A 16794-nucleotide genomic window follows, 5' to 3' on the forward strand; every position below is an offset into this window, starting at 1 on the left:
ATGGCCTGACAAATATATGAGGGTCTCAATGTTTTTAATTTTCTAATATTTATATTTGTTTCCTTCAGATGGCACAGCAAAAACAAACTGTAAAGATTGCACCTGGTGATAAACTTCATGTCAGCTTAGGAGAAAGAAGCAGGTATCTTTTTCATTTGTTTTGTGACGTGTGTGTTGCAATTATATATTTCTTTAATGTTTTTCCGATAATATTGATTGCATTTTATTTCATCTTTTAATGTTTTTCTTGAAATTTTGAAAATGCTTCAGTGTAATTCAGTATAATCTTTTCATAATAAAATTTTCATAGCCTTTTTTTGCCTGGTGCTTTTAATTTCTATGTTATTAGGTAGTAGGGTGGATCGAAAAAAATGAAATTTCGAATCTTAATTTGGAATACCTACCAAAAGCTGTGCATGTGTAAGAATAATACACATGTAAAATATTATCAAATTTGAACAACTCCTTGAGGGTCCTACCAAGGCTTGAATTTCTCCAAAAATAGGAAAAAAGGTCAATTTTCCAAAATATTTATGAAAATAATCAGGTTCAAAATATTTGTTCTAATACCATTAAAATGTTTCCTTTCAACACGCTTTTCATGTATCTTCAAAATTATTTACATTCTTTGCAGTATTAGATTCGCAAACAAATTCATGAAATTTACAAAAACTGACTTTTTTCAAGCTTTTTTGCACATTGCAATATTTTTTCTTTTAAAGTCCAATTTTTTTTTGCAATGACTGTGCAGAATGCAGTTTTAAATGGATATGAAATTGCACTTCATTACATTAACAGTTCTGCACCTACGACAAGGAGCGTAATTGCTTCAAACTGGACCAGTGGTAAATTGTCGTACCTGTCTAGCAATTTACCAATTGGTCCTGCCAAAATTCACATGGACCAGCAGTTTCACCATCAAGTAATGTGAACAGGTGACGCAAAGGCTGCTCGCATGCAGTTCGCAGATTAACCATGGGACAGGATGTCCCAATTTTATTCTCTATGGCCACAATTGCACCGTTCTTTTTTCTGGTATTCGTGGCCGTGCCATCACAGCCAAAAGCTAAAAGATCCTTAAGGCTTAAACAAATTTTCAGTTCAAAAATCACATTGCTGTCGTGACATGTTTCCCCGTTCCAGAAGTTGGCTTCAAATGACCCAAATAAAGAGAATTGGATTTTTCAACCATGGATTCCTCGCTTATGGTTCTTCTACGGTATCTGTCTCCAACCATTTCTTTTTGTCATAGTTTTGTCTTTTCGGCTATCAAAAAATGTACTTTTCAAACCCTTTCACTTCTAGTTTGCAGGTTTTGAAGAGAAGCACTTACTCGTCTGTGACACCTGTGACACTTCTGTCGCTGTCTTCGAATTTTATTCCTATCAACGACTTTAGAGCGATAATTATTTGACACAGTATCAAAATCCTGTAATGTTTCTGAAGCAATTGCTGCAGCACATCGCACATCTGTCAGAAATGCCGTACTGGTAGCACACTCTTGATAGCGTTGGCAGAGAAAGCTTCATTCGTTCCACTTTTGAAGTCACATCAACACTAAAAAATGTTTATATCTCTGTTGGCGGGAGTATAGCCGTTGCAAATTTTTCTTCTTCTGGAATTGAAACAAAACTTTGCTGTTCCTCATCAGTGTTATTACAGCATCTCGTTATGTAAGTCAAAATCAGAAAAAATTATTAATCCTGTCATTCAACGAAATGCCTATTTTTGCCACCCGGAAAATATTCTCTTGACAGTGATCACTGATGAACGAAATACATCAGAGAACTGGCTTTGCCAAGATTTTGAAGGCCAGACAAGTGACTTCTTTTCATAAAGAAAGAAGAGAATTCTATAATTCAAGGATTAACTTTAATGCATTAGACTATTCTGATGTTATCAACCAACAAGAATGTGCAATAACTGCCACCCCTCTCCTATTTTAGCTGCCATATCTAATGAAAGTCTTCAACAATAGATTGAAAGCACCAACGCCAATTTTGCGTTTGTTTAGTTCTTCTGTCGCACTCAGGTGGTGGAACGCTGTGCTAATATGGTGACAGAAGCTTCTTTGTTTGTGATTAGGTCAATCGGCAAGAGATATGACTTCATATGAGCAAAAATCAAACCTCGAAGTATCATGTCATCGTTTGAGTCAAAAAAAAAAAAAAAAAAAATCAAAGAGGTTTCATGAATGGATGTGACGAACTGACTATGTTATGTGGCTTTGACTAACTGATACTTTTCAAGTCCCTCATTTTGTGAAATATTGATGTTAATATGTCAGAGCGACTGTGTGTGAGTAAATATACATTCTTTGTAACCAATGCACTTCTCTCTATGTTTTTTTTAATTAATACAACTAAATCATTTTGATAGTTTACTTCTAATGTAAAATGAATAATACATTTATACTTAATATATGTGACTCGGCAGATGGAAAAGGTAGAATGGAACTCAAATTGCAGCCATTTCTTTTTATTGGATTCTGGGCTGTTAATGTAATAAATTTTAACTTCACTTCTGTTTAAAACTGCATTCTGTACAGGCGTTGTAAAAAATGAAAACTGGACTTTAAAAGAAAAAATATTGCTATGTGCAAAAAAGCTTTAAAAAAGTCAGTTTTTGGTTAATTTCGCGAAATTTAACGGCTTATGTGCGAACTTAATGGTGCAAAGACTGTAAATAATTGGGAAGATACATGAAAAGAGTGTTCAAAGGAAGCATTTTAACCGTATTATAACAAAAATTTTAAACACTAGTATTTTCATAAAAATTTTGGAAAATAGACCTTTTTTTCTATTTTTGGAGAAATTCAAGCCTTGGTAGGACCCTCAAAGAATTGTTCAAACTTGATATTATTTTACATGTGTGTTGTACTTACACATGCACAGCTTTTGGCAGGTATTCCAAATTAAGATTCAAAAATTCGTTTTTTTTTCGATCCACCCTATTGGATAGTGTACTTTAAAATACAGTGCTGATTATTTATTATTTAATTGATTTTCTAACTCTCAGTCTGGCATTCTCCCTAACTCCCTTTTTTCAATCTCTCTCTCCTTTTTAAATTGTTAATGATCATCAGAGTTTGAAAAACATTTATGGAATACCTGCTTTTGCCTATTTTTTACTCATTTATTCTTGTCTCTTCTTAGCGCTTCTATTTCCTATGGTTTAATTATTTTTTGTCTTTTAAGAAGGCACAAATATGTATTGTAAAGTAATTTGTTCGTTGAATGTCTTTTCACTCCTTAGCTCATTTCTTTTGCATTGAAAAAGGCATTCCTTGTGACACCAAAACATGTGTCTGCAGTAATCTGAAATTTACTTTTTGACGTTGTTATTTCTTTAATTTATTGTGCATCTAATAAACGGCATTGTTGTAAATCCAAACTAGCTTCCTAGTTGATGTTCTATACTCTTATATACTCTTATGCAACTCAAGTTTTCTGCACTGGTGATGTGCAACTACCCAATACCCATATTTCTATACTTTATATCTAATTTATTGAAATATGTTTCTTGAAATACTATTCATTTTCCTGAAGTATATCCGTCATTACATCTAGTCAAGTTGTGTGTCAAATTTTGGTTATGTATGCTTGACTAGGCAAATATATCAAAACTGCTAATCTAAATTAGTCAGGGATTTGGTTGATTTCAGTAACCGAAAATTAAAATGATTGGGTATAGTGCAGGAATCATGAAAAAGAATAGGTGAAACACACATTATATTGTTTATAAATAACTATAATACAGACAATTCTTGATAACTTGAAGCCTTATAGCTTAATATTCCTTTACCTCAAAATTTTCATTGGGTCCCAAACTCCTGAGAAGACTTAAAACTGGCAATAAGTTGAAGGTTTTAGCCGGTTCCTCAGGACTTAGAGTTATGGAGAGTTACTGTAACAATGCACTGAATTATAATGAGTCAAAAGAAACCTAAATTATATATTACATAAACTATGCTGCGTATTATTTTCAAGCAATAGTGTTATAATCTTGAACTTCTCTGCATTTTCTCTTAAAAAATTCTTTGCGTATTTTTGTTATTTAATTTCAAGGTTTAATGAAAGTATCTTTGTGCTCTCAATAAGTTGATTTGAATAATAGGAGATTCTTTTTTGTGTCACATTTATATGTTCCACAGCCCATATAAATACTTTTTAAAAGATGGGCGGATACCGAGGAACCAGTGCTAAGCCGATCAGCTTTCATTTGTTATCAACCCCGTACAAACTCCATACTTTATTCCTGAAATCAAAACTTGAAATTCAAAATAAATCCAAACAATAATTGTTATTGTGTATAAAGTCGATTTTATTGTTGAAAATAGTGAACTATTTAATAAAAAAGAAAAAAATGACGTATAACTGCACAAAAAGGGCAGATTACTGCTGACTTTTGGGGTTACAAGAAACCCCCTTTCTCAATACAAAATAAGCTTATGGATGAAAAGACATCTGACATGAACAAAGGTATTTATTCAACTGTATTTTATTTTAGTGGAAGTGAACCACTTACAGCTAACATCAAACCGCTGACCTCTCCATCAAGCTCTGTGCGGCATTCTCCCCATGCTGTTGCTCGTCCCACTCCTACAGCTAGCATTCGGCCAATGGCCATTAGTACAACAGCTACACCAACTCAAGGTCAGACAAGAACAGCCACTGTACTGCCTACTGCTCATTCAGAAGAACAAGGTGAGCTCAACATGGAATTTAAAAGATATGACTGCTGGGTTGTAGTGCATGAACTTATACTCGATTTGTGATCACTTCTTTTTTGTTCAGGGGAACGGGGATACTTAGTTGGAATTGTATAATGCATATTTGAGGCCGTGAGAAGCAAAGTTATGTAAGTGTCAAAATTAAAAATTTGGATATAACCAGTACACATAGTAGGTAAACCTCTCCTCTGTCTTGGAGCAAGAGCCCTGGACACTACTAGTAGCCCTGGTAGTTGCTGCTATACAGCATGATTTAGAAAAAAATTTCAATGAAAGCCTACTAGCCCAGTGGTTGGAGTTGAATGCGGAAGTAATTAGTGGAAAGCTGGAAATTGCTTTAATCTATGCCATATGGGTCTGGAATGACCATGCTAACTTTTCCCCGTTCTACTAAGTGAGCTTTAGCCGTTATGTTCAAATTAGTGACAAAAAACACCTGTTTTTTCATTAATATATCAATATCTCAAAAATGACTCTCGCAGTGGCCATACATATAGGCACATACTTGTAGAGATTACGATTCTGAACAAAATGAGTACCTACATTTTATATCTTTGTTGAATACTAATTAAGTTCAAAGTCCCCGTTAAAAAAAATTTCCCTAGAGACAAACTAAAAATCTGTTGGGAACCCTGATTTAGCTGGAAGTCAGAATCACCATGTATTGGCACATGGCTTCGGAGAAGTGGTCAGTAAGGTGCTGCAGAAATCCATATGTAGTGGCATAAAAACTTGTTCAGATTTTAAGTGAAAAATAGTTTGTCATAGCATTTAAATTCAATTAATAAAATTATAGTATTGCTTTAAAGATCATATTTGTTTCCTGATTCATCGCTCATCAGCTTTAGTAACATTTTGTTATCGTGAAAAAAAGAGTTTTTTTTCTCAGAGTTGCTATTCAATTAAATTTTATTTTTGAAAAAAAAATTTCAGTCTAAAAAATTTTTAAATTCATATTTTGTTGGTTGTTTTTAAAAAAAACATGAGATACAGTTTTATACTATCGTCACGGTAGAAAATGGGTAAGTCAAAGAAAATGAAGTGTTTGCATTTTCTTTTTGCATGTCATGATTGCACCCTGCTCACAAAACAATGCCACACATGACCAACCAAAAGGACAAAAAAGGTACACACAGTTGTAATTACGTGAACAACACATAGCATACCAAGAGTTAAAAAAAATAAACATTCAAAAAAAAACTACACAACTACCCAACACATGTAGAAGGTATGAATACAAAAAATGCAATAACCCTCAAATATGACCATTCTCGACATGCATTAAATTATACAGAAACACATTAATGCAAAAAAAGGGCGAAAAAAAACATTACAATCATTATCTTGACTATCTACGTCAAGTGTTACACATTAGAGTAACATGAGTAAAAAATTTCAGGTAGAATTTTTTTTTTTTTGTAAACAGTTCATATTATTAAAGAGTTCGACTGCGTAGTGCACCAGATTACCAGGAGCACACTCAGTAGTAAATTTGTATTTTTTTTTTTTTTTTTTGGAAAAAAAATTGAATGTTGAAGACGCATTAAGATTGAGACGGACAAATTCATAAGCATGAAGAGTAAGACATAATAAGGAAAACCGGTTGTAGATATTAGGACATAATCGAGAGATTGACATTATTTTGTGGAGGAAAAATTGTTACGCACATGTTGACATACATATGTTGGTACCAACAGCAAAAAATATGACAGCGTCCTGTCATACGTAAAAATCAAAAAACACACATAAGAATACATTTCCAAAAAATAGAAAAAATGAGATCGACTTGTCGTGTATTAACAATAAATTCTCATCACTGTGCCCGTCAATGAAAACGAACATGGGGGAGAAAAAATTTACATTCATAAAAGACATTCACAAGCAAAATGATACAGATTCCGGTATTACAATCACGACCAGCACGACTGCCCGTACATAACAGCAAGTGGCACGCCTTATGACTAAATTACTTACGACTATGGAGAAAGTAACGGGTTTGTTGACTGGCATGCTGAGGTTGGTGGGACACATTGTTATCAGTGTTAACAGACATTAAATTGCTTTTGCGAGGTGGGGCTAAACGTAAACGATTGACATGAATTATAAAAGGTTGCGCAGAGTCATCGCCTAAGAGTTTAATTTCACAATTTACATCCCCTACTTTGTTTACAACAGTATAAGGCCCAGCAAATCTAGGTTTAAAAGTTTCAGCCGACTTCATGTATACAATATCATCCTGTTTAAAATTTCGACCGTGAGAAGCAGGCAATTGCCTATTGTTTTGATTGATTTGTTTGAGTTGTAAAGAAGAGTACGCCTCCTCATAGATTAGGCGAAGATCCTGCAGAACATTTTGTATATAATGTGAGGTGTTAAGAAATCGAGGTTGCACGTCATTATCAAAAGTATCAAAAAACAAGGACAGTTCCCTTCCCAAGTGCAACATGTTAGGAGTGAAAGCAGTAGATGAATGAGTTGTCCCATTATATATAGACATGTGAACCATAACAGCAACCTCTAAAGACACATTCTGCTCAAGTAAAGACAGTAAACTAGACTTGATTTGACTATTAATTCTCTCAGAAATCGAATTGGACTGGGGATGAGCACGAGAAGAATGCTGAATTGTAACACCTAAAGCCTTGTTCAGAGAGTGAAAAACATCACTGTCAAACTGACGGCCTAAATCAGACAGAAGATACGACATTCTACCATATAGAGAAATGTAATTCAACATGTGCTTAACTATTGTGTTAGCAGTAATATCTTTACAAGGATAAAGGACAACGTGACGAGAAAAATGACCAGTAACCGTTAAAATATATCCATATTGGCGAACTGGGCCTACCAGGTCGATTGAACAGAACTCACCAGGTCTCCTCGGAATCCAAATATTTTGCAATGGGGCGGGTTTAATGGAATAAGGCTTCAGTCGAATACAAAAATCACAAGATAAAACAAAATTCGACACATCCTGATACATTCCTAACCAAAAATATTTACTAACAACTACCTCATACGTTTTCTTTATTCCCGTGTGAGAAATGTGACAAATCTGCAAAACTTTAGCTTTCAATGTGTCGGGAACAACAATAGTAGGTAAACAAGTTTTGTTACGAACATGCATTAATAGGTTTGTAGTTGGACAAATGAAAAAATCCTTAAGCTTGTGAGCATGATGCAGATTAGGCTTTTGCAAAAAGGAAACAGCTTCTTTAATGTACGAATCATTAAGTTGCTCACATAAAAAGGTATTAATAGATATTTCATTATGTGCATCAGTTTGAGCACACACAAATGAATGAGAGTTTAAATTATGACCAGACTGAGGTTCACTTAGGGAAGTAGGGTGCTGTCTTAAATAATTAATCACATTAGCGGATTCAACACAAGGAGTATTAGAGGGTATATCACACTGCATATTGTCCGGGGTGGAAATATCCGTAAAGGGAAGGATCAACTCCTTATCTGCATTGGGTTGAAGAGCTGATTCATGTAAATTGGGGTCAGGGCTACAAGAACAGAAATCCGCTAAAATATTCTGACGGCCAGGGATATATAAAAAAGTATAGGAATATTGACCAATTTCTAACAACAAACGAGTAACAACATCGGCTGGCGAGGTTACATAGCTGTAACGTTCTAAGGGCTTACTGTCAGACATGAGAATAAATCTTCTATTAAAGAGATACGTCTTGAATGCTGTCATTCCCTTATATATAGCATACAACTCGAGTTTAATTGGAGGATAATTACGTTCAGACTTTGACAAAGCTTTACTAAAATAAGAGACGGGTTTCAGAATACCATCTCTCTTTTGCATCAATACAGCAGCAATTCCCTGAAGTGAAGCATCGGTATTTAAATAGAAATCATCATTCCAATTTGGAAGAATCACAAAAGGCTGCTTAAAAAAGGTAGACTGGAGATCATCAAAAGCTTTTTGGTGAACATCATTCCATTCAAAAGGTTTATTTTTAGTGGTTAATTGTGTCAAAGCATGGGTGCGTTCAGCATACTTGTGAATTAAATGCCTATAAAATCCACATAAACCCAAGAATTTCTTGACCTGTCGCACGTGCGAGGTGGGGCAAATTTGGTAATTTTGGCAATATTAGAAGTAATAGGTTGAATACAGTTGTGTCATATGTGAAATCCCAAATAATCAATTTCGGTCTGGAAAAAAACACACTTAGATGGCGATAAAGTTAGGTTATGTTTGGAAAGAACAGAAAAGACAGCCTCGAACTTAGATACCATCTGGTCAAAGTTTTCGGCACAAACCAAAAAGTCATCTTGAAATGCATGAATTCCGTGAATTCCTAGCAATTTTAATTCATCAATTAACTGATCCACAGCAGATTGGAAAATGTTGCTACTTACCTTAAGGCCAAAGGGCAAACGGTTATGAGCAAACGAGCCAAATTCGGTCGAGAAAGTCACAATATCTTGGAGATGATCGGGAAGGAGAATTTGCCAATAGGCCGAATGCCCGAAGGAGTGACAATGTCAGAACACCCTAAGGCTTTGACAGATTTACTAAACACAGAAAATTTTTTCATCAAAATGTTTAATAAAATATCTTGTTGTGAAGTATTTAAGTGATCTAATTTAAAATCTGAAGGACTAAGTTCCTCTTTCCTGATTTTTAATACTTCGTCGGATGCAATAATTTGGTGACAAAATTGGGATTGATTGTTTGAGAATGTAGTTTCATTCAAAGAATCATTTAAAATCTCAAACTGTTCAGTGACATGACCCATTACCATACCCTTATTTAAATGAAGTGGATTATTACCAATATTTCTGATAATAGAGGAGAAATACTGTTTCTCGACTAAGTGCACAGCAGGATGAATTTCACAAGTTATGTCATTAATAGTAGGAATAAAATAAATTTCAGATGATTTGACCGGTATGTCAGATACCGAAAAATTAGCAATGGCAGTTTCCCCTGGTTGGATAATTAATTTGTTTTTAAGAGCAACAGAAAAAGCCTTGTCACTATGCAGAGAATTAATTTTTGCCAAATGTTGTGAGATGTCAGTTTGAGGTATTAAAGGAGCTTTAAAATTATCAAAAGTGGCACTGCCGGTCTTAGTGTCAATTAACACATTGAAACGGGTTAAAAAATCATACCCTAATATCCCATAAAAGAGGAAGGTGCAAAATCAGCAACAAAAAATGGGTGCTTAAAGAAATTTTTACCAATTTTAAATGACACCTCAGCGCACGCAGAAAATGACAAATTAGAATTTACAGTCCTGATTGTGACTGTGCGTGAGAGAAATCTGCATTTTGTCAAAGACTTAATCTGTTCAAAAACAGCTTTTGAAAATAAGCTGACTGAAGATCCAGAATCCAAAAGCATTGGGAATATCTCATGACCAATTGAAATATTGAGAATAGGTAAGTCGCTTAACTTGTTATCAGAATGAACATTAAAAATGGATTCGGATTGTTTGCATTGAGAATCATCCGGCTTTGAAAATTTAGACAAAAATTCCCCAATGGTATCTTTACCAATGGAGCTATTTAAAAAAGTATGTAAATCTGGATATGTATCATGTTTTTTACATTGAACAGATTCAGTCTCCTGTACACTAATATTTTGAGGGACCAGAGATGAGAAATCAGTTACCGAGGCCAAGCCGTCCCTCATGGATGACCCCCTCGCCAGTTTAAATTATCTCCGTTTTGTGTTGGAGTATTAGGTCTTACTTTCGGCGATGGAAATCTGTTTTGCGACGGAAATTGTTGGGGTGGAACAAAATGGTTGGGGAAATTAAAGTTACCTCGTTGCCTAAATGGAATACGAGGTGCAAAAAAATTTTGACCTTGAGGCCTATTCTGACCTTGATTGGAGAAATTGTTAAGGGGTTGACCCCCATTGTAAATCCGACAATTGATCATTAAGTGGTTTGTTCTACCACAAAAAGTATTATTAGAATTTGGAGAGGCTTTTTGCTGGGGTTTGGGCAAAACAGTTTTCTTATTAACGGAAGAGACGCGAATGTATAAAGGACATTCAACAAGTGGGTGTGGACTTTCCCCACAAAGACGACAATTTGACATTAATTTAGTGACACATGTAGTTAAAGATCGTAAATTTTCGGCCAAGGCATCTATTTGCACTTGAGCACTAGTCATAGCATTCACAGCATTTGTCAATTTTGGTTGGCCTGTTACATGTAAACAGTGTAACTTATTAGCCTTGTCGACTAAATCGGTAAACTTTGACGTGTCGACATCAAGTAGTTTGTCCTTGATATTCAACGGTAAAGCCGCCAAAAATTGGTATGATTTTATTTGGGTGAGAGCAGCACTATCCGTTATAAAAGGATATGCTGAGTGAGCCGCACGTTCAACACGATGTGCTAAGCTCTGAATACTCTCATGAGTTTCAAATTTGATGTTTTGAAATTCTGAAAGGGACACAGAGGAAGAGGTATGCATTTTGAAAAATGAACGTAATTTGTCACGAGCCTGGTTAAAAGTCATAGACTCCAAGCAACTGGGATTGGTCGCAAAAAAATACAAGGCAGAGCCAGAAAGTTTTGACTTCAAAAACATAAGAGTCGTGGGATCATCCCAACCGTTTAAATTCTGCAAGTCCTTAATTTGTGATATAAAAAATTCAACAGTTTCTGGCTCGCCTGAATATGAGGGAATGGGGAAGCTAAAATTCCTACTCGCCACAGCACCTTGAGGTGACTCATTGGCCATATTCACACCTTGGGGTGGGTCGGTTTGAGTACTACCAGTTGACATGGCAACAAATGTGCCGTCTTTTACTTTAGCACAAAAATCAATGAGCATCTAATATAATTTTCACTCAATTCACACGGTGCAATCATGAGAAACAAAAAATTTTAAATGCAAACATTGTTGAAAGCACATGCACCCATGAGAATAAATGCAACTAATAAAATAAAAATTGACATCAAATTTTCAACTAAATTAAAAAATATAAAATTAATATATCCCCCCATTAACATCATAGAAATACAAAAAGCCATATGAAAAAAATCAACACCAAAAAGTGCATATGCATTCAACTTCAGAAAAAAAGGCATTCAAGACCTGGTCGAAAACGGCGCCATTTTGTCATGATGCGCGCGATTAATTTTGAAGAGTTATTCAAAAACCAAAAAGATAACAATTCTAGGCCGTGGAAGTGGAAGCATCGCAGCCGCGCATAACCTCAGATCAACGACTCTCTTGAATGCCAAAGAACAAAATTTAAAAGACTTACCCCGTGTAGTGTGTGTGTGGACGACAGGAAAAACAAATTCTTTACCGTATGTTCTTTGTTTCATGTTAAACTACAGAGCAGACAAGATGACGGGAATTTTGCATGGTGATCACCAGAAAAACATTATTCACTTGGTAAAAAAACACAAATGCGCGGAATACATACTTAAGAGTTCAAAAAAAAATGGAGCTGGAGTTTGCGAAGTTCATTAAAGATCAATAAAAAACGGGGAGTTCATTCGGATGGTGGTGAAATACACAAATTAAAATGGACGGAGGACGGACAGTTAACTTTGAAGATGGTGGCGTGTAATTCAGGGATGGATCATAATCAAAGATGTCAGTTGCTGGCCAATGTACGTTGAAAAAAAAATGGCGCATCGGTTGGTAATCTCCATGGTGACAATGTTGAGATCATCACACGATTAAAAATGGATCAGGGTAATTTCGGGGTAATTGCAGCTCCATATCGTCACCACAAGCTATGTTGATCATCAAAAAGGGTCTTAATTAAGTGCTCGATTCCGGTACATTCTGCGTGCCGCCATCGGACGCCATCATTCACACAGGTGATGCATTTCCAATGCAACAATCACAAGTTGCACTGAAGCTTATATAATTTTAATTTTCTTGGTTAGGTACATTTATAAATTGAAAAAGGAATTTTCACCACATTTTGCGGTCATCGATCATCAGGCGGAGATCCACGGCCGTCAACGGACGCCGTGCACGATTCCATCTCTTTCACCATTATCGGAGAGAAAACGGAGCCCCGAGAAGCACTTCCGATCAAACTGGAAGCAGCAAGCAGAGTGAAGTGGGGTGGAAAAAATGAATCGGCGAATGAGCGATCAGATCCGGGTACACGGCGATGCGCGGGAACCAATGAGTGCATTTGGCGCCCAAACAACGAAGGGAAGGGGACGCTACACCATTTTAATGGCCGACAAGAAGATGCAACAAAATCGGATCGACGCTTGAAAAATTGTCAAAAAGCTAAACGATGGGAAAAGTGAATAAGTCACATATTTGATATCATAAAGTGCGCGAAATTTAACGGGGAACGCGGGGAAAACGTGGAATGCACAAGAAAATTAAAAAAAAAAATGGGGGAAAAAAACGATTAAAATGACCGAAAACATGGGAAAAATATAAATGGGTAAAAAAATGTGATATGCATTATCACACTGTAGCCTTGGTTTTTACTAATATTGCGTAATTTATTTTATCCAGCTCCTGTTTCCCTTTCTGTTCCTCAAGCAGCAGTGCAACCAACTCCAGCTACAGCCACAGTAGCACCTACCTCAGTGGGGGCAACTGTTCTTCCTGTGGTGATGCCAATTATTGGTAATTTTTACATTTTTTTTTATCTTCTACAAATTCATCTTTAATGTATGGTTTTTTTCTTTGTTGTTTTTCTTATTGTGGATCTTGTGAATTCTTGCTATAAAATTAGAACTTTTCCATATATATATATATATATATATATATATACTCGCTCATGTAATATTTTACTAATGTTCCCTTGTTGTCTTCCTAGTTGATAACCTCAAACATGTACAGTCACTGTACATGTACTGTAGTCAAATACTGTAGTCAAATATTTTGAATCATGTTACAGTCTCAAATTAAATATTTCAAAATTCTGTTCATTCGTGAAGTATGTTTTTCTTAGAGTTCTTCTTCTTTATGAGCTTCATCCGAAATATTTTAGCAGCAGTTCATAAATTTGCTTCCTTTACTATTCAGGTTCCTTACCACACCAGTTTGAAATGCACAAAAAGTTATCACACCAAAGAAAATACATTTTCCTAATCTTGCATTAATACAAATGCCTGACTTAGCATCGTATCCGAAATACAGTCAGACCTTGATATAAGGTCACCCTGCATATAAGGTCACTTTTCTAAAGTCCCGGCTCATTGAACAGGAAGTCTATGTTATGTCTTATCGGATATATGTTCAAGTCTTAATACATTAATCGCTTATAAGGTCACTTCTGTCTGATTTCTTTATATGATTTCAGTGCTTAATAGTCACTTCCAAAAATTGTCCGCGATATACGATCCTTAAAAAGTGAAAAGCCGTATTCCTATTAACGTAGCATGTATTGCATTGAATGCAGTAGAAAGTGAGTAATATGAAAATAACACTAAAGTATAAAGTAATAACGAGGACACTCAGAGTGTACTTTTTACCAATCATGAGAAGCAGAAGCTGCAAATTTTCTGAGAACATTTAGAAAACCATTGTGCTTAAAATAAAGAAAAAATCTATCAGTTCAGTATTAATCATAATTTTTAAGTTAGATACGTTGCACATCAGTTCTCTGCTTAGGCATATTTGTTAGCAGTTTTACTCTACATGAAAGTCCTAAAAAATCATTTTAAAATTTCTTATTGATTCCAAAAGTTTTTATTGTTTCAAATCTATTAAACTATCATAACCTAATTACTGATTCTTTTGAACGTTTTAAATTTTAAAAAGAATTAATGTATATACATGTTTATTCCTTAAACACATGGTATAAAATCTATATTGTTCGGTTATAAGGTCACCCTGCTTATAAGGTTAGTTTTGTGAAGTCCCGAAGAGTGACCTTATATCGAGGTTCGACCGTAATTCCATTTGACCCAGTAATCAAAGACAAGACATCTTCTTTACCTTTTCTCTTTCTCTCCCCCTTTTTTTCATATTTCAAATGGTTTTCTAAAAAACCATTTAAAATAATACATAACTAAAGAAACTTACTACCAAACGGCACGACCTTGAGCGTCACGGATTTGGACAAAATTCTAGATATAGGTCAATTCCCACTAGGTATGAGCCCAGGTAAAGCGGTTTGACTGCATAGGCCCTAGTTCCACTGCAACGGGGGTCCTAAGTTGATAACTTGAACCCAGAAATGCAACGAAGTTTCCTTTAGAATTCCCATTTTTAACCCTTTTTCTGCTATTGTACTTCAGTATGAGGCATTTCCATGCACTTACCTTTGAATTAATTACGGTGAATACTAGTTTTTAATAAATGGGTCTCAAATTTAAATTCAATACTACTTTTAATTTCAATAACTAGAATACCAAAATAATATAGTTACAGGATATTTATCGTTTACAAATGAAACAAATTATATTTTTGTCTTATAGTAATAATCTGTGAGTAAAAAGTATTTATTGTTTGCTAATAAAAAACATTAACTTAACTCTATATTTATCGTCTGCTCTCAATAATCAAGAATCACATTAAAAAAATAGGACAAAAGAAAAAGCTCTGATTTATTGCACATGGCACATTAAAAAAAAAAAAGATTGTTTCGACTTTTAAAACAGTTTAAATAATGCCTATTAATAAATAGGTGTTCTCTCTTCCATTCTTTGTGCTAACAAAAGAGGCCAATGTGTTGGGAGAAAGAACACTGTGCAGAAGTCTGAAATTCCAATGGAAGCGCCGTAGCATTTCTGGGGCCAAACTAGCAAGTTTGGACCCTATTTGCAGCCAAACTAGGACCTATGCAGTCAAACCGCTTTACCTGGGCTCATTTCTAGTGGGAAGAGACTTATATCCAGAATTTCGTCCAAATCTGTGCCCCTCAAGGTCGTGCCGTTTAGTCCTTAGATAAAAATGCAGCATCGTGTTTCTTCTTAGTACCAGAAGAAGAACGTATTAGTGAAGCTCATCCTGTTGTTCATGTGGCTGGAAGTACGGCTGTTTCCTCACCAGTAACAGCTCTTGTTAGTCCCATCATTGAAGCTACAGGTAAAAGATATGAAGCTCCTTACATTTAAAATTATCATTCTAGTATGTATTTATAGTATGTTTATGCCTTTTGTTTATTTTTACAATTTTCGGCAGATTATTAATTGGTTTGTTTCAAGTTTATTTAATAACTATTGTTTTCACCTTCTGTGTCATGTATAACTGCTCAATTCTAGATATGTTCATTTAATTATGATCAAATTAAATCTAAACAGTGAGACAAAATTTGAAAATAATAAAATTATTAAAAGCATCTAGAAAGTTTCCATGGACCCTTCGGAAAGCCATATTTAGTGGTCAAAAGCCCTAAAAATCAATGAAATTCCCTATTTTTTAGCATTTGGGTCACCTATATGATATTTAACGTATTTTAATTAATACATACAGAATTTTTCGGAGTGGGACCAAGGGATCAACTAGCTATTAAGAAGTTTTAGCAAGAATTGCAATATTGTCACTATATTTGTTGTAATTGATGCTCCCTTCGTGGTCTCACTCAGAAAGTGTTTGGATGTATTCATTTAAATACATTAAAAATCATGTATTTTTCAAAAATTTTAAAGGAGACTAACTAAAATTGAAAGCAATGACAGTGTTCCTTGTAACACCGAAACACGTGTCTGCAATTTTTGTGCTTTATGACGTTGGATTACTGATTTTTTGAATCTTCAGCACAAAGGTATTTATTCGTTATTCGTTATTAATGACAGTGGAGTTGTATTGTAGTGGAGTTAAAGGGGGGGGGGGGGGCGAGAGGGGTGCAAGATTGTTAATAGATATCCTCTCCACCCAAAACACTATTACAATTGCATTTACTTCTATATGTGTCAATTTATAAGTGAAACTCTTTCCACCATGAAAAATTTAGCGATGGCAACCGTGAAGTGGTCCTATATGGTTAGAAATGTACATAAAAAAAGGCCCCCTATTTTTTAATCTGTTGGGAGAGTGAGAACCCTGTAAAGCTGAGCATTAAAAGTAAAAGCTGTTATGTTTACATCAAAGTATAATGTGAAAATACTTAGGAAACTCGCATCATTCTCATAAAAATG

The 16794-nt window shown here is 35.0% G+C and overlaps 1 protein-coding gene across 1 annotated transcript in view; it reads left to right on the forward strand.

Annotated features, from left to right (window-relative positions):
• LOC129227242 (nucleoprotein TPR-like) overlaps positions 1–16794 on the forward strand; it is a 128765-nt gene that overhangs the window by 77092 nt on the left and 34879 nt on the right. Inside the window, exons 38-41 of the mRNA XM_054861755.1 lie at positions 69–142; positions 4510–4706; positions 13220–13333; positions 15632–15742. Coding sequence (XP_054717730.1) covers positions 69–142; positions 4510–4706; positions 13220–13333; positions 15632–15742 — 496 coding nt within the window. The remainder of the gene's footprint in view (positions 1–68; positions 143–4509; positions 4707–13219; positions 13334–15631; positions 15743–16794) is intronic.

Source organism: Uloborus diversus, chromosome 8 (assembly GCF_026930045.1).
Source record: "Uloborus diversus isolate 005 chromosome 8, Udiv.v.3.1, whole genome shotgun sequence".
Lineage (NCBI taxonomy): Eukaryota > Metazoa > Arthropoda > Arachnida > Araneae > Uloboridae > Uloborus > Uloborus diversus.